Source organism: Pseudorca crassidens, chromosome 9 (assembly GCF_039906515.1).
Source record: "Pseudorca crassidens isolate mPseCra1 chromosome 9, mPseCra1.hap1, whole genome shotgun sequence".
NCBI lineage: Eukaryota > Metazoa > Chordata > Mammalia > Artiodactyla > Delphinidae > Pseudorca > Pseudorca crassidens.
Genome location: NC_090304.1, coordinates 23,591,220 through 23,617,518, shown reverse-complemented (window position 1 = coordinate 23,617,518; position 26,299 = coordinate 23,591,220). Strand labels below are relative to the sequence as shown.

Genomic DNA, 26,299 nt, shown 5'->3' with positions numbered 1-26,299 from the left:
CACCGAGATGAGAGGAAAGTCTGGGATCAGGAGGGTAAGCAACCAGAAAGGGGATACTGCATTCCAGCTGAACTTTTCACTCAGATGAAGACAATTTGGAAATTCCACGGCCCCTCCCTCTGTGAGCAGTATGTTATCCAGGCCTGGAAAACATCTGAGAAGTGACAGAAGGCGTTGGAGAATTCCAGGAGAGCCAGGTCATGCCACAAAACGAGTATACCTCACACAACAGCAGCTCTATATATTTGCCTTTTTTTTTCCTTCACTGGAGGCCTCTAGATTTTTCCAGACAATATTTGGAAGGCTAAAATCTGATTACCTCAAATCACAGACAAAAATAGATCTTGGGGTTTTTCATATTCATTCTGACCCAATCCAGTGCATTGGAGGAATGCAATAACGTTTTATTTGTCTGCTCTCTGGAATTCAGAAGAATTTAAAGTCATTGCTTTTAAATGTTTGAGAGTAAAAACAGTATTCATATTGGATGGCTTTATTCTCCTTGTACTGTTTTTGGACAAGCAGTGTGGACCCAACTAACACTCCTGAATTTCAGCCTCTGTGTCTCAGTTTTTCTTATAATGACAAGAGAATTAAAGATGGCCTCTCACCACCTCAGTAGGACGATGAATAAACGAAACTTAAAAAATTACCAGGAAGGAAAGTATTATTTTCCAGGGACTCCACAGTCCTCTCTTCTGGCAGGGCCCACGTCAACTGTGTGGGCATCTCCACCCATGCCTTCCTGTCTGGGCTGAGAGGTAACGAGCGGGGAGAGCACCTCATGAAAGTTTCCTTGGAGGTGCCTGAACCTTCTGTCACCTGTGGTTCTTTGAAGTACAGAGTCCTGGCTTCCTGTTTATGTCACTATGCCTAGAAGTAGAGGTGCCAGAAGGTTTCATGCCTTAGGTGGCAGCCACAGAGCTCTTCCTTTGCAGAGACACTACCCTTTACGTTTCTATAATCTTCCATTGCGGGGGGAAGGGAGTGTAGCTAATGGGGCTACTAGTGGTTCTTGGGGTAGGTGGAGAGATTTCTCGTGACTTCCTGTAACTTCTTCCGTCAAACTTCTTCTTCTTTGCATCATAGCAAACAACCTGCTGATGCTGGGTGGAGTTGCTGGGCCTAGCGCATTGTTGGTTAAAGAAGAGGTCAAAGACTTAGCAGGTCCTCTCTGGCTACCGTCAGAGCTGTACTCAAAGGCCGTACCATGTGAGCCTGAGGAAAGAAGGCTTCAGCTTTCAATTTAAATTCCCCTTTTAAAAATGCTCTGTGTTCCTGCTAGAGAGATGGACTCCATTAAACAGCCAGCAGCGTGTGGATCACCAGGCGGTCCAACAGTGTCCACAAGTGGGCCCACTGAAGGAGCCATGGACAAATAGGTAGAAGAGTTGAATAGGAACTTTTCAGTCATGTGCACACACACACATACACAGAGAGATACACAGACGCACAAATACATAATTTTTTTTATTGCATCTAGGAGCAATGCCCAGGAAACATATAAAAACGTTCATAGCAGCACTATTTGACATCTGAAGACAACCGGGAATGAGGCAAATGTCCACTGGCAGGAAAGTGAATAACCAAAGTGTGGCACATTTCACATACTATGTAATTATACGGCCGTGAAAATGAATGAACCACAGCTACTTGTAACAACATGAATGAACTGAGAAACACATTAGGTAGAAAAGAGACATGTTGGAAAAGACCACATGCGGTACGATACCCTTTTTTATAAAGCTCAGTAATAAGCAAAGCTTGTGGAGTCATGCATGTGTGTGAGATAAAAATATTTTTTAAAGCAGAAGAATGATAAACACAAAATTCCCATAGCAGTTTCCCCTGGGGAGTAAAGCAGCTTAATGGGATAAGGAAGGAGTACAAAGGTCAAGGGAAGTTATTGGTGATGCTTTAATTTTCCCACTGGCTAATAGATTTGTATGATTCTATATCATGTGGCATCATGACTTAGATGTAGGTTACATATATTCTTTTGTATGTATATGACGTTAAAATAATCAGATTAAAAAATAAAACTATCTGTAGTCATGATGACTTACCCAGCTGATGGAATTCAAATTTCAGAGTTCAAAAGTTTAGAAATTATCTACTTCAAACCCCTAATTTTACATATGTCAAAATGACTTGCAAATTGCAAAGGGACTTGACCACATTTGCACAACACTTTAGTGACTGTGCAAAGATCAGAACTCTTGCCTACTGGTTCCTAGTCTACAATTCCTCCTTCCATTCTCACCCCCAAAATAATAGTAATTCTTCTTCTTCCTCTTTTTCTTCTTCTTCTTTAAGTTGAAGCAACATACAAGTGGCCTTACATGACAGTGGGTGGATTAAACACCTCTGTTCCAGAAGACAGGGTAAGAAATTAGAACATGGGGATCATACTCCCTGAACAAGCAAAGTCAAGCTTCTCTTGGCCTGTGTCCTCTTTTGAAGTAGTTGATAATGATCAAATTGTATCCATACGAATGTGTTAAGTTTCCCTTGACTCTGATTTGTGGCTCTTTGCTACTTTAAGACCAAATGGCAGCCCAGAAACTCACCGACAAGCATATTTTCTGTAAGTAAGATTTTAATAACATTTTGAATATGGGTGTGATCTACGCTTGATTCCAAAGGGATAAGGAAAAGTGCCTTTTCAAAGGAAGCGTCCATTTTCACCAACAATTTACATAAATTGCTGACACTGGTGAAAGAAATTGTGATGTATCACATACATGTATTTTATTTAGTTAAAATCAAATATTTGCTTCCTTTCCTCCCAAAAAAACAATGAGAGAGAACAATTCAACTAATCCAAGCCATTCTATTCAATATGTGGGTGCCCTGGAGCGTGAACAGAAAACCTGTCACTCTCTCAGTGGGGCTCCTTTCCTGTAATATACACCTTTCACTGCATGAAAATCTTATGCTGACTGTGATCCTGCTTTTGAAGACCATGCGTTTTATTTCTACAACGTGACTGCCAAATGCTCGTCACTTGCTTCCATAGCAATGATTTTCTCAATACTAGAGCAAAACTTGCTGTGTTGGACGAATGAAAAGACTACATGTTTGTATACTACCCTTTATGAATGATTTAAGGAATTTTTGACGGCCTAATAGTCATTAGAGCTGTTCATCAACTCTTTCCAGTTTTACTCCTGGGCATCTGGTAAGGTTGCACTTTCCTGTCTCTCTGAAGTTAGGTAGAGCCATGTGACTAGTTCTGGCCTTTGATAAATGAGCACAAGTGACGCATACGACATTCGGAAGGAAGCTTTAGGAGGCAGTGTAAGATGTGCCATGTTCTCTTATTCCTGCATTTGGCAAGTGCAGAGGCATAAGGGGGAAGAGTCTCCCTCAGACCCCCCAGTGAGGACGGCGTGGAACAGAGTCCCCCAGTCAAACTATGATGGACATATCACATGAGCAAGAAATCAACCTCAGTTGCTTTAGGCTCCTGAGATTTGGGGGATAACACATACTGGCTGTTCACAAGGATAATTTTGATTATACACCATTTTTATCGAACTCATAACTTTTTTTTTTTTTTTTTTGTGGTACGCGGGCCTCTCACTGTCGTGGCCTCTCCCGTCGCGGAGCACAGGCTCCGGACACGCAGCCTCAGCGGCCATGGCTCACGGGCCCAGCCGCTCCGCGGCATGTGGGAATCTTCCCGGACCCGTGTCCCCTGCATCGGCAGGCGGACTCTCAACCACTGCGCCACCAGGGAAGCCCCAACTCATAACTTTATAGCATAAGATGTGATTCCACCATATATTTAGGCTTCCTAGAAAATATTCATTTAGACACTGTAGGTTTTGATCCACAAACTTCTCCAAAAGGAGCACTGGCGACACCATGTAACCAACACTAGTTTAAAATTGGAGTTGAAGGAGAGGCAACAACCAAGAGAAATTGGAATCCACATTTATTGATGAGAGATATATACATAAAAGTTAAAACACTTAGTGAAATATTGGATTTACAGATTATTTCCTGTATATAAAGAATATGCAGTTATTGTACACATGTAATGTTACAGTAATCAGTCCACATGGTAAGAAAGCTTAAAAGCTAAAGGTGAGAACAAAATACTTCAACTACCCAAAACGTGCTTTGCCAGCAAGGCATTTCCTAGTACCATAGGTAAGAAACGCCCCAAAATTAGTTGACGTTTTTATCTTTTTTCATTCATTAGTCTGTAAACACTATGTGCTACGTGAGGGAAACAATTATTCTTATCTTTCATTCTGGACACAAAAAGAATCTTCAAAGGGAATCCAGCCTAAAGGTTAGCTTTCTTTCGGTAAGGTTTCATCCTGAATTTGACGGGAGTTGAAGAAGCCACATTTTCAGGAAAAAAAAAATGTGCCTGTTCCCATTTACATTCCTTCACTCCAATCATTGGAGAAGACACTGAAAATTAACGTGCTCTGTGCCCTCAGAGGATCTCTTAAGCTTCACTCCTCTTGTGAAAAGAGAGGGGCACTCAGTGTTCCCAGCTGCACATGGCCATCCTTCTCTGTCCTTACAGAGGAAAAAGGGGTTACAGGAACTATAGACCCCACAGCATTCCATTTAGTGATAATTAGACAGGATGTGTGTTTTGGAGGGAAGGTATGTAATTGCATTGAACCTCCTCTTCCACTGCTTGAAACACACACACAAAGCCTACTAGGTAGAGGTCCTACTCCCTTCACATATGTGGGATCTGTGCTTCACCAGTTGTTTTTTTTTCTTTTGCAACCCCAAAGCTGTACACTGACCATCCTTGTGCTTCTCTTATCTTTCTAGAGACAACTGTGCAATTTACTACCAGAAGTGTGCTTTTGTGGGGTTTTGCCTACACGGCAGTTAGTCAGTGAATGTCTTTCCTACACCGTGACTCAAGAAACCAAGGAGGACGAGGCTCTTCAGAACCTTTAAGTCATGAGCATCATGGTCAGTATTTGGCAACCAAAGAGACAGACCTTTTCCTAAGGATATAATGCTAACATGCTCATGCTGAGAAGGAGACGAGCCTTTTGTCTCTGTGAGCCCAATCCGTCAAGTGAAGGAGGGCTGCAGATAAATGTCCTCATTCTAAATCTACCTAAGCCTAGATAATCAAAAGTTCCACAGTTGCACTCATTGGGCACTACATAGACTTCAGATGCCCTTTCACTAAGAATCATGACACATACCCAACCCTCCTTTGCCCCGAATTGCACAATTACAAAGATACTAGACACACACAGATTTTCAAACAATCATCGGTACAAAGGATTCATAGATAAGTTCTTCACTGATATACATTCCCAAGTCACTTTAAGAAAGAGGAAAAATTATTCACTACTAGTTATCTAGGAAGGAAAATTGGGTTTTCAAAACAACAATCAACATGTCTACTGCACTTAGATGAACGGCCAAAAATAACATTTAAATTAAATTACAATACATCTATATACCATTTCACTGAAATTACACATAGATACCTACATTATAGCTACACAAAGTGCATAGGCACTGTTCTTCATGCGTGAACCAAGTGTTACTGTGTACACACAAGAACTTCATGCTTGACAGCTATCTGTACTTGAAAATCACAGATACAGTCGTTGCCAGTTGAGGGCGCATCTAATCTGTTTGCTTAATGAGGAGTGGGTTCAAATACACACCGGTACACTTTCTATGTAACTATTTTCCTAAAACATAGCAAAAATACTAGCCCTACAAACCATATCAGAAAGCGTGTTTGGTGGAAGGAAGACCCTCCCTTGTCTTTGCAGTAGTTATTGATTTGCCTTTTGGGGAAATTTACATAGATTGTTACTCACCTGAGGACAGGATCTACCTGGGCTGCTTCTAAACAATTTCAATGTGACTCTAAGCCCCAGTGATGGAGTATTGCTTCAGAGCTGGTACCAGTATTTTTTTTTCTTAAAAATATGTGCTCAATTCACATAACAATGTGACATTTACTACCAATTTGCTTGGCAAGAACGAACTGCGACAAATCTGTCCTGATTTGCTTCCTTGCACTCACCCTCAATCTCTCTATTCAAAGTTTTCCTAAGCCAATTTTCACGTAAATTATTAGGAAGGCATGGGAGGTTCTGACATAGAAATGATCCAACTATTATCACCTTATTTCTCATTTTCTTGGAGAAAAGCAAAATTAGAATGCTTAGCTAGAAAAACAAGACCTGGTGTCAAAAATAAGGAGTCAGGGGACTTCCCTGGTGGTGCAGTGGTTAAGAATCCGCCTGCCAATGCAGGGGACACGGGTTCGATCCCTGGTCTGGGAAGATCCCACATGCCACAGAGCAACTAAACCCGTGCGCCACAACTACTGAGCCTGCGCTCTAGAGCCCGCGAGCCACAACTACTGAAGCCCGCATGCCACAACTACTGAAGCCTGTGCGCCTAGAGCCAGCGCTCCACAACAAAAGAAGCCACCACAATGAGAAGCCCGCACACCGCGACAAAGAGTAGCCCCCGCTCACGGCAACTAGAGAAAGCCCAGCAATGAAGACCCAACGCAGCCAAAAATAAATAAATGAATTAATTTAAAAAAAAAATAATAAGGAGTCAGCACCATTCCTTGAGTTCAAAAGACTAATCGTTTAAATGCATATCCTAACCAGCTAAGGGATTGAAGTGACTCCTTGCTCTTAATGGTCATTTTGTTCATTGCATCGCAAAGGACTGGGTTCTTAAATTTTTCAAATGTGGCTGTATGCTCAGGAAACAACTGACAGCTCTAAATTGCTGTAGAAACGTCTTGTGCTCTAATTAGTTGTAATTCTACGTATGTGGTTATATAGAAAATACCATAAGAAGATATCTGTCTGCAAAATTACAGATACTAAATAGATCAATTCAGTCTACACTGAGTTCTTTATGGTTTATGAAGAATAGATACAAACCTATAACATCATTAAAGGCTAAATCAATATTAACCATATAATATCCAGGACTCTAAATATGTTTTCTCATGCTCTTTATAAATAATAGCAAAGAAGCCCACGGATTTGTTTAAAAAAGAATGTAAGGTTGGACTGGAGGAATTTGGGGGTAGATGCAATACTGATCAGAGGGCAATATGTTGTCCCTGGTAACATAGATTTTTACCAGGAAGCCAAAATATATCCGTGGGCAGCAAGACCAAATTAGATTCACAGTTTGCCAGCTCTCTCCTCAAGCCATAGAAAACAAATAGAAAAACGATATACAAAAATCCTCACAAAAGTAGTTTTTTATATACAAATCTCTGTAGTGACCAGATAACCTGATCTGTCTTGTGCAACATGGAAATGCAATGCTGAGGTTTCCCAGGGGAAGGAGGAAGGGAAGGAGTGAAGGTCATTTATGGAAAGATCTGGATGCCAAAGGATGAGTTCCTAGTAAGGAGAATAACTCTCCTGGAGAAGTGAGCAACCACAGTGCCAGCGTTCTGATCATACACTTCAGAGAATTTGCTCCATGGAGGCGAAAACTCAGAGCTATGCTAGACTAACTTCCTTGGCTAGTGTGTGCATCTCTTTCCTACCGAAGGCAGCAGGCTGTTTCTAGGCAGCTAAATGGTTGCCATGAGAAGAAACGGAGCCCCAGAAGGAGCGAGTCTCCTGCTGCATCATCCCCATCCCCACAGGGAATGATGACAAGGGTCACAGTCAGCTGTTATGTTCCAACACTCACCCAGGGATGGGAGGTGTCTCCGGAGGAACTGGAGACCTGTTGCTACCCAGGCTCTAGGTCAACTGCTGACTGCAAGGTAGAGGGATCTGTTCCAGTAGCAGGTTTTATCCTCAGCACAAAAGGGCCCTGTATAATAATCAGAAGGACTTCAAAAAATATCAAAATGGATATTTGCACCAGAAGTAAGAAGGTAAGGCAAAGCTGGACATGGAAAAATAAAGGGAAAAAAAAGCTGATCAGTAATTACCCAGGATATTATTTAGAGTGAATGAAAGAAGAACTTGAGGGCTTCTCTTACTTTTCCATACATTCTTATATGGATCCGTTAAGAAATATCTTTTTCTTGATGCTCTAGTGTCAGGTCTTCCGCACTAAAAGTTTAAACGAACAAACAAACACTAACTCGATCCTTTTAGTACTAGCTTTACATTCCTCTGCTCCACATCTACAGAGCTGAAGTCTTCTCTGGCAATAAAGGTGCTCACGAAACAATAATACCAAATGTATTGCGTATTTAGCAGAAGTTTGGACAAAGAGCAAGGATGCAAACGTGGCCCACTGCAGCAGTACCAGAACGTGCAGGAGATTGTTCAAAGGCCACGGCCAGTCGCATGCACCTTGCAGACAGACCACGCATTTGATCCAGCCTAGAAACTCTGGGCATTGAAAAAGGCAATGATCACCAATACAAGTCTATTCTTGTAAGACAGACCTTCTCCACCTGTGATGTGATGCCCACAGTAATAGCAAACCAAGAGGAAAATTTGAAAATGAACTCAACCAAGTATCTCTGCATACCTCTCCAGAGAAAGGAGTTGGCCCGGGCCCACCCTGTGCATGGATGTACGTGTCTGCGTACCAGTGGAAAGGGAATATTTACAGACAGTCGCTGTTTCTGTGTAAGTCTTCCACCAGTTTCATGAGTGTTCAAGTTGATTTGCCAGATGCTCCCAAATTCCCATACTGGGTCGGCAATTAGGACTGTTTGGAGGAAACTGTGTGTTTAGGGTATTCGGGGTGGGCCCTGTTGCCACAAGAGGAATGATGCAAGACCTTGAGGGAGGCCATAGGCTCACCCTGGCCCCTCATGATGACTCTGGCAGCATTTTTCCCTGAGCTGAATGGCTACTTCTATTAGGACAGTGCCTTAGGCAAAGGCCAGTTTTATAAAAGGAGGTTTGTTTGTATCCCCAAATACCAAACTGTGGATGAACGTGGCCATCTTCCAAGCTTGTTGTAAAACTTCAGATGAAGAGAGAGGCTTGAATCTAATTTCCCCCAAAGGGGATGAGAAAAATCCAAATTGATTATTCATTGTTGTGGGCCCCTCTGACCTACAATATAAATAGCTAATGTGTTATAGCAGTAAGCCTCTTATGAAAGAAGAAATTAAAGTAGAGATCATTATATGGTGGTTTCATAGGGCTGGATGGGGGTTTTAATCATTTAATCCAGCACTTCACTCTTTTTTTTTCTGCAGTGGAGCTTGTGTGTAAAGTGACTTGTGTAAGTTATATGAATAAAAATGGGCAGAGTCTAAGTCAAAAGTTTCTCCACCCAACTGCATTATTTCTCCTCACCTCTATGTCATTCCCTGAATTAGCTGTGCTGTGCGGTGAAATAAGACACTACTCAGTTAAGATTCCCTGTCATCTATTCTAAAACCGACCCTCGCGCTAACTTGGATGGTCATTTATTAAACTGTCTCTTAAGCAGCAATAATGATGGTTGGAATAAGAAGGGAGGAGAAGGAAGAGTGGAAATTGGGTTTTCTTTTCAGAAAAATCATAAGCAACTGATGCCTGGACAGCTTTGAACTCACTCCATCCAAGGAGACAAATCTGTCTACAAGGCAACGTCCCTGGCTTGGCACTCAGCGGTCCTTCTCGGTTTTAGCCAGAAATTACCAGATACTGAGACCATTTATCTTCTCTGACAACTAGATTTACAAAACTCTCACTTCAGAATTCCTTCAAGCCTTTTGTTTTTAAACTTAATCTTTTTAGGCTCCTAGACGGTCATATCTTATTTAAAGAGCAAGTATTACAATAATTGGAAAATCCCATTTGTTCCTTTTTCTTGGCTTGGAGTGAATTTATTTGGAGAATAAGCAAGGCCAAACCAGCAACCCACACAATTGTATGGCCCCAAGCACTGAAGAGCAGCGAAGTGGGAAGAGCCACCTCCACTGGGTGTAACTGCTCAGCATTTAGTCATCACACCAGGCAAGAGCTGCTGAGGCTTGTTTATCAAGAGTCTGAACTATGGAGAATTCTCTCTGAGCGTGTGGGTACCTATTTGGATTCATTGCCATACTTCTAATAGCTACTTGGTTCAGATCATGGAGATCTGTATTAGCTACATGATTGCCTTAATCCTCTGACCTTCTTTGCATGGAAAATATAGCACAGACAGAACCCTTGATTCAGACAAAAGTGAAATATTGTACCATAACTTTTGCTATTGGGAACAAAGGAAAGTGTGGTATTTGCAAAAGCATGGCAGGCTTGGGTTTCCTTTTCGGGATCCAGTAGGTGAGTTATCCAACTCCAAAGGGGCTTCTTGACTAGATATAAACTTGCAAATGACATATTTCTCTGTGCACGAGTGGAAATGACCTGAGACCCTCAATTCAACTGGTCGTTGGGATTCCTGACCTTACCTACCAGGAGTACATCTCCCCATAATCTGAATTTACCCTAAGCCTTTCTCAGCTTCCACCAGTTCAAATCCAAAAGCTAGGCATTTTGGCAACCTTTCTTTAGACTTTCCTGAACATCCAAAGCTGATGAGTAGTTAAAGAGAAGTAAATATTTATATTTTCTGGAACATGGCCACTTCTGCAGGCAATGAGGCTCTAGGGTGTGTTTCCACACACAATAGGAAGTGAAGAATCAAACCTGACAGCTACCTGGCTCAAAACTCATCATCTGAAGTTTTATATTGAAGATCTGCGTGATTTAGATGATTGCCTTGATTGTCTGATGCTCTCTGCATGGGAGGCACATCCTCAAAGACCTAAGGTAAAGCTTTGCCTTGAGTGTGATTCTTTTCACTGATAGGACTTGATTCATTGAATTGTAGTAGGTAATCAAATGATGACTCCACTTGGGTTTCCCAAAGGACATAAATGAGAAAGGAGAGAATAAAAGTCTACCTCGTTGGTTTTCTCCTGACAATTCTGATTCCTAAAAATAGTGAATGAGTTCATAAAAAACGGTGCTGTCAAAGCCCTGACTTAACAGAACCTAAGGGATGCAGTGTATGCATCTGGCCTGCCATGTCTGTATACAAGTATAACATTTATGCATGGTCAAACATTAATGGACTGTTACAAGCGTTCACATTTGTGTTGGACCTATTAAAATAAATCTATGCATATAACGGACAGGCTATAATATCCTGTTTAGAAAATGGCTTTCAGAGGTATATCCTGGATCTACTTGTTCTGTTTATGGCACATATGCTGGGCAAGGAGAACCCCAGTGTGTATGGCATGAGAAGAATGAATGAGGCCTAAAAAAAACAGAGGACACAGTCACACGTCAGCTCTACATACATCCTGGGTTTTCAGGCTAGTCCTGAACTTGAGACATTGCTTATTTTTACTGATTTGTTGAACTTCCAGATGAACTGATTTCCTAAGTATATTCTCATGAAACTTATTGCATAGTTTCAAACCTGAAAAACCTGCTTTGCTAAGCTGTGCACCTAGTTTCTTCTGAACGTGCTGTCCCCTTATATATTTGTAGGTTAACTCGATAACTAGAAAAAAGCTGAAGACAAACAAACAGGGAAGACTTTTAGGCAGAGTCTTCGGAAGACGATCCTGAGACCACTCCTTTGAGTAACATGCCAGTAGGTAAAAGTGCTAAGCTGGTGTTAAACAGCAAAACCACAAGCTCCTAGATGCCTGCCTAAATCCTTCTCCTCACCATAAAAAAGCTCTTGGGAGCACCACTTAACGATGATCCTTAACAGCTTCACAGTTAAACCCAGGAACTGTCCCTTTGACCCACAACATCTGCTGTAAAGGGTGCATTTTCCACTGCATTTCAGCATGCCCTTGGCCACCCTCTTAGCTGTCCGTCTAATGAAAATGAAGACAAATGTATTTATAAAAAAAAGCAAAAACTACTTAATACTGCTCAACACTGATTCTTATCTCCCCCCCCCCAAAAAAAACACTAGAGCTTAAGAGACAGAACTACTAGAATCTCATGTCTCTTGTGTGTTCCAAAGGTATCTGATTTGGAAGAGAAAAGTCACAAGGAGAGGGTAATAAAGGGCATGTATGTCCATAAACACCCTCTCCTAAGAAAATCTGGACTCTATGACCCTTCCTGAATATCTCAGCACCCATCTGCTGGCAGCAGATAAACACCTTACCCTCACATTGGACCAAGGTTCTACACACGTCAAATGTGCTTATTTCTCAATGATTCATGCTCAAGTCCTCAGCGAACTCCTAAAGCCAGCAACCTTAGGAAAATACTGTGGGTTATTCAACAGAAAATGTTGAAAAATGTAGCTTGGAGGTGCCTACAGCATGCAAGGCACCGACTGGGCTATTCCAATTATATTATGTATTCCCTCAAACTTCCACAGCCTTGAGAAGATTCCATCTGTGAAGTCCTGTTGAGCCATCCTTTGTTCCTACTTCATGGTTCAAGGCTACCTTGACTTTGCCATAAGAATGTCACCTTTATAGGATTTTGCACCTATGTTTGTTTTCTGTTCCTTTCCACAGAGAAGACTGGGGGAAAAGATGGGCTCTGCTTCCAACTGTGTCCTGTAACTGGTTTTAGGTGCTGTGATATAATATAACAAAAAGCTTTCTGCATATTAGATAACTAACAGTGTTTTGGTTTTGTTTTTATCATGAGATTAGTATTAAAAGAGGCACAGCCAACCCGACTACCCTCCATCTGTGAGGAGAGTAGAATGATTAAGCCTTCTAGTCTGATGAGAACATGACTGAAATAAGTTGGGGATTAAGAACGTCTTTTTTTGGTAGAGACCCAAATAAGAATTGTATGAACGAAACAAAGATACTGAAGCCTAGATCAAGTAATCTCACTTGATGTCACTATGCCAGGTGATGCAAACGAAACACAAATTGGAATCTTTGAATCTGGTTAAAATTTATGCTGACTGTGCTCTCTTACTTTTGTCAATATATACAGAAGTTATATGTAAATTACATCCTAATCCCTTATCAAATTTAGAGCAAATGATGAAACCTACTTTGAAATTCAACAATTATTCCCATAAACTAGATGGGGTAGAGTAGAGACTCAGTGGGTTCCGTAACCGGCTACCTTTAAGATATGGCTCCCACTATGACTCTCTTTGAAACATTTAGCCATTTAACTTAAAGCGTATACGGAAGAGAAATTGTACCTTAGGATGGGTACTTTGTTTTAATCAACACAAGGACATACGCTACAAGACATTTAAGGGGATTTACTTCCGAAGGCTTCTAACAGAATCTCTTGTGTGTTACAAGGTGAAGCATGGAGAACATTGGAAGGAGTAACACACTGACTGTCTGCTCATGAATCCAAATCCCTGGAATGTGCCACACGGCTTTAGTCGTGTCCCCTGGGAAAAGACCATCCACGGTTCTGCATCTTGAGAGAAAAGGGAAGCTGGCAAGAACGCGTCTTCAATTCAAACTGATTCCTCCAGCGGCATCCATTCAAACAATAATACAAGTGAGAAAATTAGATGGTTACCAAAGCATTATTTGGCAAAGACACAGCACCGTGCCTAACACTGACTCACAACAGATCCTCTAAGCCTCAGCTAACAGATTAAGTAAACATAGAAATATTTTTTTTTCTTTTTAAAGAAAGCTTGTTTATATCCTCTTTTACCATAAGATACGCTGGGGAGTTTATTCAAGAATTTGCTGACAGTCATATCCTTATTTTTCACGTTTCCAAGGTTCTTCTTCAACACTGCAGTCGGCTGACTTTCCGCTGGCTGCCAGAGTTACCTGAAAATAATTATCATCAATATCCAGCTTACGGGCCACGAACCAGAAAACCACCTGGGGGGTTACGTGGAGGACCACCGGACCCAGGTTCTACTACACGACTTAAATATTAATTTTAAACGTTGTTTCTTCCAAATCGATTTTGAACTGGTCTTAGTTTTCAACACTGATTTGCGAACATTAAAAAAAAAATACATATTTGCCTTGGGGGGTATTGAGCGACTAGAGATACTTTGCAGGTTGGGGGATAAATAACTTCTACTATGATTTTAGGGTTATGAGGGTGTCTCATTACCCATAGACCCCCCACACAACAATGCAGTCCTGAAAACACAGTGCCCTTGTGCTACTCCAAACAATCACAGAGAAAAAAAAATCCAGAACTAGGCAGCTAGCTCTACTCATGCACGTGAAAGGTTCAGTTGCAACGAGGCCAGGTGGAGTTTATACACGTCCAATTTTCAAATCACGATGGTCTGGCTCTACCATATAAGCTATCCAGGCTTTAAAAATTAAAAAGGAAAGGAGGGAATTAAAAGGCTGAAATCAGTATCTCTAAATTATGTCATTGCAGACATTTATTAATCAACTATAATCTCCAAACTGTCAGTATTATGCTTCCCTGGCTCTCAGCGAACTGAACCCTTACACAGAGTGGGAAGTTTTCCCCTCCACACCTAAGTCGTTTTCCTAGCTTACCTTCCATCTGTCTGTCCTCAACGTCATGTGCAAACTTAAACCCACGACTGATATTCCACATAATGGAGAGACTGGATTTATGGAAGCATTAGGAATATGGAGACATGACAAACGCAGCAATGTTTGAAAGAAATCTGGCCTTCCTTCTTACCCAAATGGAAGTGAGAGGCATGCATTATGAACGCACACAACATGCTAGGCACAGAAAACCTTTCACGAAGCAAGCAAATGAAAAGAAAAACTACTCATTCCTCCGGTCCCCATGAGGCCCCCGCCTTGTTTTTTTTTAAAAGACCATGCAACAAGCAAATGAAAGCATCCCATGCAGTTCTTCTGATTAAAATTAAAAACATTGCATAACTTCAAACTACGGTTACAAGGCAAGAGTTTGAAAATAGAGAGACCAACATGACAGAACAATGCTTAGAATGGTTAAAGTTGTGACCAGAGCGGCAGCAAACTTGTTTCCCCTTCAGTGAACTGTCAGGAAAGACAGCCAGGGACAAACTATCTGCCTGGAGCAAGCTGCCTGTTCACCATGACCTTGAATGTACCTATTTGGCTTTCAGTGATGAACCAGATCAATAGCTGTGCAACATTATGAATTATGGTGCCTTTGGAAAACCAGACAGAGCTCAGGTGGCAGGGGCAGGGAGGCTGTTGTTTTCAAATACCGAGACCTGTGTCTCTGAAGTAGCTGGGACTGCAGCTTTTTTGGCATTTCCTTTTTCTGGCTGGATTAAAGGAAGCAGGGACTCCGCTCCCCCAGTCTATTCCACCCGGCTCCGTCCCAACACCTGGGTAATGGAAGAGCCAAAAGGGAAGAACTGGCAGTAAGCAGTGATGTCTCCCAACTCAGCTTTTAAAACAGTGAGACTGAGAATGGACCAGAAGGAGGTTCAAAGGCAGGAGTAGATGGGACTCAGATATTCTGGGAAAGCCTTCAAATTTCATCTCCACAGCTCTGACTGCCTCCTTTGCATATAGGTGTCAACTCAGTTAACTGGTCTAGAGCGAGAAGGGTCGACTGACCTCGCCTCACAATCTTCACTGAGCTGAACCCATCACTTCACTAAAAACTGCAAACCGCCAAAGAGTTACTAAACCAATATGGCCGTTTCATCATTTCCATGATCTGCTCAGTTTCACCATTTGACCATCTAAACACTAATTCACCGAGTTTGCAGGTGGTTGGTTTGGTGGTCGATCACCTAGAAAGACTGAGCCACTATCTCTATCAAACTGTCCAGCAAAAAAGGTTATCTGAATTAAAGCATGGGGTCGAGATGCTAAACGTATACACTCAACAAATATATCTGAACAGCCTACTGCATGCCTGGCCCTGCTTTAGGGCACAGCAGTGATAAACAGGGACACCGTCTCTCTCATGGGCTTACTTCACAGTGATAGAGACAGCTGACCAACATTTCCCTTTAGGGACTGAACTGTTTGCTAAAATAAACGAAGCACATTTGTCCTGATGTGCTTGATATGCTTTAAGGGAAAAAAAAGGTGCAGGAAGTCTGAAATCTGAAGACATCTCCATGCCTATACACTTTCCTCAAAACTTGTCCTACACAATATCGTTAAGAAGCCTCTCCTGAGACGTTCCAAAAGGGCCGCGCCAAAGGCAGTTAACCACGAGGACTCTTCTCATATATAACTGCAAAGTTAAAGAATATATGTGGTGATTTTAGTTTGTTTCCTACTACTATTTTTCCTCATAGGGAAGTAATTGCGATCAAGCTGTTATCTCCACTATACAACTGCACATTCATTTTGCTGTCCTCCAGTGCCTAACTCAGGGCTTTGCCGATTATGGGCACTCAATAAAACTTGACTAATAATCAAAATATAGGAGGTCATAGGAATAAGATGGGGGTGCTCAATTAAACCCCACAAGGCACACGATGAATACTTGTTAAATATAATAGAGCATAAAGCCATTCCATGGAATGTTGACCCTTGTTTACCAAAACTAACATTTTGATGGAGAATAAGCCAGCACAATCATCGAGATGTGGAAAACACGAACTTTCCAGGAGAATGGCGTATACCATTTAGGTGCGTCTGAATTTCTAACAATTTTAATTGTTTTCACTGAGCCACTTAATTTATGCAATTGCCTCTTGATGGGCGGGGTCCCTCCCTAATTTGCATCAGAGCCCTGGTTTACCCACACATGTAGCTTATACAGAGGGGATGAACCAAAGATGGTGGCTGCACCTATGATACAGTCCAGTAGAGGGGCTTGCTTCTGTGTCATCCTTCGTCGTCTGGCAGAAGCCATGGCATATAGTTGGAATGACCCAGAAATAACATAGGGAGAAATTAACTATTAAATGAGATCCATCAACAGGAGTCAAAAAGGTATCAGAAATCTGTGTTCGGTTCAGATTGGCCTCAGTTGCCACTTACAACCCTTAAGAGTTGACACTGCTCACCTGCCAGGGTTTCTCCAAGTTTGCTTCACTCTGGTCATGACACTTTGACAATATCAAGTTAGTTACAATGAAGGCTGGACAGAGCCCATCAAGCTTGAAGACTTAGCATCCAACAGCTTGGAAAAGAGTCCGGAACATCCATGCTTCAGGAAGAATGGTGCTGCCAGGCAGTATGTGACATATAGTGTTTTTTTAAAGCCATCTACGGATAACTGTCCTGAAGGAGAGTTATTCTTTATTTGAAATTGCTTCCCCATTCTTGGGGCAAAGTGATTGCCAGGTGAAAACTCACCTTCCCACAAAAATAATGAAGAGAAAGAGAGCTGCACAAAGTTATGTGGGTACACTTTTGACCCACACATGATATACAGCAAGAAGGAATACTTGTGCTATGTAAATCAAATGATTCTGGGTATTTCTCTTGATGTTTCACTTGAACAGAATATTTGAAAGCCAGCAAGGCCCTAGAAACCACAAATTCTTGAGCGTAATATTCAAAGAAAACTGATTGAATTTGTGAAGTGGGTGGACGGGGGAGTCAAAATGATTGTTTTATATCACATGGATAAAACAAGCAACCGATTGGCTCTTTCACCGTTAGACTTGTGGATTTCCTGCCACGTTAGACACAGAGTTAGATGATCTGGGACTCAGAGACACTTGAGTTACATGATTCTTTAGAAAAATAAATGTGACAATAATACATGCAGGGCTTTGTGTTTGCTTTAAGAAATTGAGCATGCACTGCTATATACAGGTCTCGATATCCAGGAATGGGAACGGTACCTTGCACTCATCTACTATGACAGAGTTGTGTGCAGCATAGACACATTGGTTGGAGTTGTTTTCCCTGTGGTTCTTCATGTCATCATAAATGGACTGAGTCTTGGTCATTTCAATATCTTCATGCACTCGGTGCTGGGAGTCAATGGTGTCCAGCTCAGACTTGGAGAGGTGATAGACAATCCCAGCCCCAAAAGAGTCTCCCACAACATTGACGGATGTTCTCATCCTGTCCCTGGGGACAAAGAACAGGACACGTTTAGTGAGGAAGCAGTACGATGTGATGGTTGAGAGGTCAAAGGTCTAGAACGGAGAGACCTGGGGTTGAGTTCTGGCTCTACCTTTCCCTCTGCCTGGTCTGGGGCAAGTGACTTACTTTTAGGAGCCTTGATTTCCTTGTTTGTCAACTGGAGATAACAATCATACTCCTCTCATAAGCGCGTATGAAAATTAAATGAGACAATGTATGTAAATTGCTTAGCAAAATGTCTAATGAACGGTAAGTGCCCAATAAACAACAGGAAAAGAGAAAGGAGGAGGAGGGGAGGAAGAATTAGAGGGAAATAATGTGTCCGGATCTCAGAATTAGCTCCCAGACTGCAGCCATTCCTAGCTGTGTCCAGCAAGTCCTCTTGATTTAAACTGTTCTTCGAAGATTCCAGATTACCTCCACTTATTTTATTTACTAACTCTACAGGAAAGTGCAACCACCTGTGAATTCCCCCATAGTAGAAAATTCATCTTTTTTGTAAGGATCAAAACAACACTGCCTTCCCCCTGGGCCCCAGTCTGTCCCTAGCACACACATACACAGACACAGTTGTTGGGTAAGAAACCCAGTCACAATTTCCTCCCTGACCTATATGTGTAGTGCCTATGTGTCCTGAAAAAAACCAAAATGCTTTCTCTTGCACTCTCTGTTAATTAAAAAAAAAAAAAAAATCTTCCAGAGGGCCTCTTGAACCAAGAAGGGTTGAGAAAAATCCTTCCTCAAATCTTGTTTCTCAGGTTCTGACTTGAAAAAAATAGGATGGGTGATAACATCCCCTCTTAGAACGTCAGCACCAGGAAAACTAATTAAGTTCTTAAGAGTAAGTTGTAGTCTCTCACCCATAAGTTTAAATCAGTGTGAAGAGTCCTTTTGACCAGGCTTATGAGACACTCAAAGCTCTAAAAGGAAGGATGAAGGAAAACCACAAAGAAAAGAAAGAAAAAGAAGGAGTTTAGGTAAAAATGCTGCTGAGACATCTTAGTTCAGGGCACGCTAGTCTTCAATTTAAAATAAATAAATAGGGCTTCCCTGGTGGCGCAGTGGTCGAGAGTCCACCTGCCGATGCAGGGGACACGGGTTCGTGCCCCGGTCCAGGAAGATCCCACATGCCGCGGAGCAGCTGGGCCCATGCGCCATGGCCACTGAGCCTGTGCATCCGGAGCCTGTGCTCCGCAACGGGAGAGGCCACAAGAGTGAGAGGCCTGTGTACCACAATAAAATAAAATAAAATAAAATAAATAAATAAATAAAGGAAGATACTAGAATTGGTTTAAGGCAAAGTGGAAACCTTAATAGGTTCTTGGAACTAAGGCCTAAAATAAATTCTAGTTGCTATGATGAAATCTATTTCTCATTAGAGAACAGTAATTATGAAGTTGTACTAGGAGGAGTCTGGCCTGGTTCTCTTGCAAGGAACTTGGGAGCCAGCTGGCCTTCTGGTTTCAAGCAGGAAGATGCTGTCCATGAAAAAATAAAGATCAAAGCCCAGCTTCCACTCTCAGGGGCATCTCTCCATCTGAGAAGGCTCTTCCCCTCCCTTCCACTTTAGAGAATCTGCCTCAGCGTGATAGTCTTAACATGAATGAAGACTGGGTCTTGAGGTCATCCACAGAATCAGGCTCTTGAACTCAAGATCACTAAGAAGCCCCAGTATAAGGAGGTGAGCAGGAATATGTATGAAGAAAAGCATGGACTCTGGAGGCAGGCTGACCTGGATGAAATGCCAGCTTTTCCCCTTACCTGTTGGACAACCTTGATCATACTTAACATTTGTGAGCCCTGGTTGTCTCATTCATAAAATGGAAATAATAAAAGTGTTCCCTACATAAGGGTTGTTGTGAACAAAATGCTTAGCACAGTTCCAGACATTTAATAAGAACTCACAAAACATTAATTTTACATGATGTATACTTTTCATATCACTATTAATCTTATCAAGTCAATTCATATATATTTTTGGCAGCTCCTAGGTAGAACATTCAAACATGCCTGCTTAAGCTACTCTCTACCCTGAAAACATTAACCCTATTTATAGCCCAATTCCTGTGGCAGCACACCCAACTAAACAGCTGAGTTATTTGTTCATCATGCAGTTGTAGTCTCCTTTGTTGCTTTTCAACTATACTTTCCATCCCTCCTGGCCTGTGCTCTGAGCCATGCACCCAACTCCCCTGATCAATTGCTAAATTCCAAAGAGCACTAAAGTCTTGGAGAGGAATGCTTTCAATACTCACTTATCTCATGGCCCAGAAGAATCTGCCTTACTGGCAAGTAGAGGGACCAAAGGTAATGGTGGTGGTGATGATGATGGTAGCTAACTTTTATTTGTATAGGAATATACCTTATAGATATTACCTCTATATCCTCATTTAATCCTCACCACAACTCTATAAGAAGGACTATTATCCACATTTAAGAGATGGAAACACTGAGGCCCAAAGAGAATAAGTGGCTTCCCAAAGTCACACACCCTAGTAGAGTCACAGAACCATATTTGGACACAGGCAATGTGACCCCAGAATCCCCGTACAGATGAACTGGTTTGCAAGGCAGAAAGAGAGACACAGATGTAGAGAACAAACACGTGGACACCAAGTGGGGAAAGCAGGGGCCGGGTGGCGGTGGTGGGATGAATTGGGAAATTGGGATTGACATGTATACACTAATATGTATAAAACAGATAATAAGAACCTGCTGTATAAAAATAAATAAATAAATAAAATTAAACTAAAAAAAAAAAGGATCCACTGTCTGCCATGTGACGCAAAGCACCCAGGAGCCAGGCAGTCCCGATTCTGAATGTAGCTCAGCCACATACGAACGGTGGGAATCTAGCTCAGCCACATACGAACGGTGTGACCTGGGTGACTTCCCCAACCAGAATTTTTCTCATCCAGTCAAAATACCTACTTTACAAAACTTGGGGAAGATAATGCCAGTTCCTGATCCACAGCTCATACTCATTATGTGCTGTCTCCTGCCCCTTTTGGAGATAAGCATCACTCATATCACATCACGGGGACAAAAGCACAGAATACTATGCTCAAGGGGTAATTACTTTTCCAGCGTAATAACGCCATTTCCACTCAAATGAGTGATACAAGTTCACAAACTCCTCCTTCCTCAACTCTTGGCTTTCTTTGACACCAAAGCCCACTCTCCTGAGCCGTCACTGAACCAAGTTTGGGGAACAGCATTTCTGGGTGAGTTCTCTCCAGATGTGCACGATGCTCATGTCTCTTCCATACGCTCAGGTCTCTTTGAATTTGAAGAGGAACTCTAGCCAATGGAAACAGTCACCAGGACAGTAATGGATGGAAGACAGAGTGGGGTGAAATCAAAGCAGACTAATGTTTGATGCCCAAATCAACATACAAAGGGCCCTGGACTTAGGGCTAAAACCCTAACCCAAGTGTTCTAACTCTCTCACTTCTTGCCTGAGCATGAAATATGGAATCAGGCTAATTCCAACTTCACAAGAAGTTGCGAGGGTTAAGTGAAATGAGAGACACAATGGGAATGCCTTAAATACTCATTAAAGATTGCAGGAGCACATAAGCCTGAAAATGGCTAAGTGGAAACAAGAGAAGAATGTGGACTCTAATACTTGCTGAGTTCTTTGTTAGTTCATTGATTCATTCAACAGGCATATAACGAGCATCTTAGTGTGTGCGCTATGCCAGGTGTCCAAGCAGTAAAGAGCAAGAAAAGACCCTTTCTTTGTTCTCTTTTCTGGTAGGACCCACACTCTCTTTACTTGTCTGTATCCCCCACTAGAGTAAGATAAATATTCTAATAGGAATAAGTGCTGCGTGTTCTTGGGTTTTGTAGGCAGGACAGTTTATCTACACTTGGGCCCCAGCAAAGGCTTGAATAGAAGTGTCTTGAGTCAGGCGTTAAGGGTGGGTCTGAGATAATGAGCTAGACAGAAGAGAGAACTAATACGTGTGAAATCTAAGAGGTAGGTGCCCTCAGGAGTGTTCAGGATGACTAGTGAGTACAGTGAGAGGCAGAAAGTAAGGACTGACCAAATCATGTATAGCCTTATCAGTCAAGTGCAGGAGTTAGAACTTTATCCCGTGTGTGACAAGGAGCCATGGAAGGGAAGGATCACGCTTGTTCCATTATAAAAGATGGCAAGACTGAAAGAGCAAAATCCACTTAGTGAAGATGTGGGGAATATGGAGAAAGATGAATTTGAGAGACATTTAGGAGACAGAATTACAGGACTTGAGGACTGATTGGTTATAGAGAATAAAAAAGAAAAAGAGTCAAGAATTCCTCCCGAGTTTCTGGTTTGGACAACCAGTGGACAGGGCTACCACATGTAGGGGACACAACTCGTTGGGGTGAGAAAGATTCTGGTATCATGTCCCGCAAGTAGTTGGGAATACGGACTAAAGGTCAGGAGAGACAGCTGAGCTACAGGTAGGAAATTAGGAGTCAACACCTAGAGAGGCCATGGATGGGTGCCAAGGCAGGTTCAGCTCATCCTTGGGGAGAAGTAGAGTGAGACAAGCAGACAATCTAGTCTAGAACCCTGAGGGACACCAATATTTAAGGACTGGGCAAAGGAGTAAGAGCCTGCAAAGGTGGCAGGAAATTAGAAGAGCCTGGGGGAAGAGTGTTTCAAAAATAGAGGTGTGAAGGACAATACCCATCATTGCCTGGAGGTCGGGTGAGATAAGGGAAACCAGTGTCTCTTGGTTTCAGCAACGAAGAGGCCATGATTGACCTGGCAAGGGTAGTTTCGATACAAGGCAGGGACAACAGAAGCCTGCTCTCCATCGCTAGAAACTTGAATGAGAGATGAGGAAGAGGGCGTACTATGTAGAATCAACTTATTCAAGAAGACTGACTGAGACAGCGAGGAGACAGAACGGTAGACAGAGGCAGACGGAAGACAGAAATTTCAGTTTGCTTTTGAGGCCACAGGGGAATATCTGACCAACTCTGGGGAAGTCCGATTCTGGCCAAAAGCAGGATATGGGGATTTATGGTTCACATGTGGAAAATTTCTCCACAGGCAAATACTTTCATTTTCTCTCCCAACAGCCCTGACCCGTTCATGAAACCCTGCTGACCTCCGGAGTTTTTAGGCTGCTTGGTAAGAAGAATTTTAGAGGGCTTGCTATTATTCTTGGGTCTGGATGTGGTGTGTCAGGACCTTGAGAAGGGGACAGAGGCGAAGGCAGAATCTTTAACTGAATGAATTCACTACAGATGACATAGCTATTCTTTGGGGACTACCGGGAATCAGAACCAAGAGGGGAGCTTGACGAAGCCCCTTCACGCTGCGGCGCCGGGTCTGGTGCCCTGGAAGAAAAACATTTGCCAAGGTGCTCTCTCTCCTTCTCCTTTCAGTCTAAATCTTCTGGCAGGAAGATGGTGGGATTGTCTGGAAGTCCTGCTCACAGACGAACAGAACCAAGGGGGCAGGGTCACTCAAGATTCATCTGGTCCCTGGTATTGGAGTGAACCACGTGAAATTCCCATTTTAATGAGTCCAGAAAGGCCGACTATTGGCAATTTCATACGAGTCAGCTTAATATTCATAGAAACAGATCACTGTGCCTGCCTCTCAGAATGCAGGGTGCACAGTGTGGCAGGTGGGTCGCCTGAGGCCCCAGACCTTGAGAAGGCTGGCACGGTTCCGGGCAGCTGAGAGCTCAAACCACATGGGATTAGGGAGGGGAAGAAGGACCCACAGAAGCATTGGTTAAGAGTGTGAATTTTGGACTCAAGCCTGGATTGCAATCCTGGCTCCAGCAGGATTAGCTGGGAAAACAGCTTTCTCCACTCAGTTTTCTCATTTGTAATACACGGAAAGTCATGTCCACCTGCAAGCATGTGGAGAAGGTAACAACGGCTAACCCATACGGAGCGCCTGTCCTCTGAGAGGTCCTCAGCCAAACTCTGCCTATAAAAGGCTTCACAGGGCGCCTGACCCAAACTCAGCGCTCAACCTTAACTGCTCACCGCCATCATCATCATTAGTCCAAGCGAAAAGGGGAGCAAGTCACTTCCTATCTTACTCCTCCATCACGTCTTATACGTTCCTCTTTTGCACCTAGTGGGTAGGACCTGGGGGAAGGAGGTAGGCAGGTATGTGAAGGACGCAGAGTGGGGATGGATCATTATTTAAGAAGTAGCAGCAGATTAACTCTAGAAGGAGAACTGTCTTTTGTTTAGCGAACATCCAGTTGGATATTTTGGTGGTGAAAAGTTAGGATGCAGGACAAGATCTAGAAGAAGGAGGAGAGAGACACCGAGAGACACAAGATTCCCTTGCAGAGGAGAATGAGAGAGGTGTCTTGAAAGCTGGGGGAAGACACAGAGGAGGAGAGCCAGGAAGCCCAGCGAGGCAGGCAGAGACTGGAACTAAACAGGTGTAGGGAGAGGTTCCCCGTGTGGGGGACACTAAAGGATTTTTTTTTTAAGAAAATAAATGCCTATTATTAACATTTTACTTTCTGTAAATTAGTATTAGCAGTGATTACTTCAGAGAAACAAGACCTGAAATTATAGGGGCGGAAAAATTTTCCCTTCCTCCCTTCTAGATTCTTTGGCTGGTCTAATAATTATATTGAAAATTTAATTTTGTATATATACAATCGCTTCTCGGCCTTATGGCTAAGATCAAGTGTAATTTTGTACATATAGGAAAATTTAATTTTGTACATACCTGAGCCTTATAAAAATAGGAGACTCAAAAGCAGTCAGGCAGTTGAGGTTTATATCCCATCCTAAGCTAAGGAAGGGGATAAGGGTCTGGGGCTTGAAAGGGACGGGGGGGAAACAATTCACAGGAAGAGCAAATATTCGGTAAAAAAATGTTTGCCCTGCCACGCAGGTAAGTCTCTCCGGTGAAAAAGTTCTTTCTGGTAATAGCATTCTTCCTGGTATAGGCCTCCTTTCTAAATTCTTGTAGGCAGTTAAGGGGAGGTAAAAAGCTTGTCTTGAGTCTGCTGGGTCTTGACTGCTTTCAGCTTAAAATAACCCACATGCCAACTGGCATTTTGCAGGGAGTCGCATATTCTGCTCCTTTTCAAGATTCAATTGTAGGTGAAGGGAGACTTCTCTTTCTCATTTTATAACTCTCCCGAGCTTGGTCCCTCCTCTCCCTTCCAGGAGCACGTATTTCTTTTGTGAGCATTAAAACATGATTTCACTGTGTGGAACTATCGCCCCGCCTCCACCCCACCCCCCTGATGGGCAATTACACTGTGTTGAGTCAGGGACACTTTAGCAGGGGAAGAAAAGACTTAGTCGAAAAGGATAAGGATGTCATGCTAAGGATGACAGAGAAAGAAGATGAGGTAAGATGCAGAAAAAAGGAGAAATCAGTGGAAATAGGAAATCAAAGCAAAAGGCTTAAACATGAGCCCCTAGACTCTTCAGAGATAGGGTAGATGTAGGGATTGGTGTCCACCAGACATGGAATGAGGGTTAAATCAGTTATGTGTGTCTTAAATAAGAGAACGAGAACACAGATGGGCAAGCCTGGAACATCTAAGAAATAGCTGGATTGTCTGACTTTCAATTCCAGTTCAGCCCTTTAATATCTACTAAACTGAGATAAGTTTCTTGGCTCTCAGCCTCAGTTTTCTCAACTGTAAAACAGGGATAATATTACTAGCTGCCTCAAAATTTGCTGCAACTTTTTAAACAAGTCTGTGTAAAGTGCTTAGAACAATGTCTGACGATGAAGGGGCGCTCACTGAGCATTAGTTGTCAGAGTCCTGTGTCCTTTTGATCTAGTTTCATTGCGTGGACGCACATGATGTCAACCAGTGCTCAAAAAAGAGTAGAGATGCTCATATACTACAGTCAGGAGCTGCTGCTCCCTAATTCTGGTCCATTGCTTCTGGAAGTCAGGTCCCTGGACCAATCATCAGCATCCCCTGGGACCCTGTTAGAAAAGCTACTTCTCGGGCCCCTCCCCAGATCTCCTGAATCTCCAGGAGGTTTGGGTGCACGCTCGAGTTTGCGAACCAATGCTCCATTCCATCCTGGGAGGCTAATGAGGGAGCCTCTGAGTGCCCGCTGCAGGGTGGAGGCGCCCTCAGGCTTCCTTATAAGTGCCGCCTCAAGTATACCCCCTCATGAGCAAATATGTCCCCAGGAACAATCTCACTAGCAGTCCCATGTGATAAGTGGGCCATAGATCCACTTGGCTTTCCTTTTCCCAGACCCAGTTATTTATCATCTCTTCCTGGTATTGGCCCACAGTTCTCCTTCCATCCTGAATCCTTCAGGGAGAGAGGGGTGTCACAAGATCTCATAAACACCTGCCAAGGACTCCTGTTACAAAGGGCTTCTTAGATTCTGGGGAAGGTTCTGTTTTTACCAGCCCCACCCATCCGGTGTTCTAGGACTTGGATACTTTTCAGGGCTCAGAATCTTGGT

General features: G+C 42.7%; 1 protein-coding gene across 6 annotated transcripts in view; it reads right to left on the bottom strand.

Annotated features, from left to right (window-relative positions):
• Positions 1 to 3,923: 3,923 nt before the first annotated feature.
• The window catches only part of SLC1A2 (solute carrier family 1 member 2), a 148,921-nt gene continuing 126,545 nt past the window's right edge, over positions 3,924 to 26,299 (bottom strand). For all 6 annotated transcript variants that reach the window (XM_067749441.1, XM_067749440.1, XM_067749442.1 and 3 more), the window contains exons 10-11: positions 17,623 to 17,854; positions 3,924 to 13,693 (exon numbers count right to left, since the gene is read on the bottom strand). In XM_067749441.1, the coding sequence (XP_067605542.1) occupies positions 13,622 to 13,693; positions 17,623 to 17,854 (304 nt within the window). In that variant the 3' untranslated portion in view covers positions 3,924 to 13,621. The remainder of the gene's footprint in view (positions 13,694 to 17,622; positions 17,855 to 26,299) is intronic.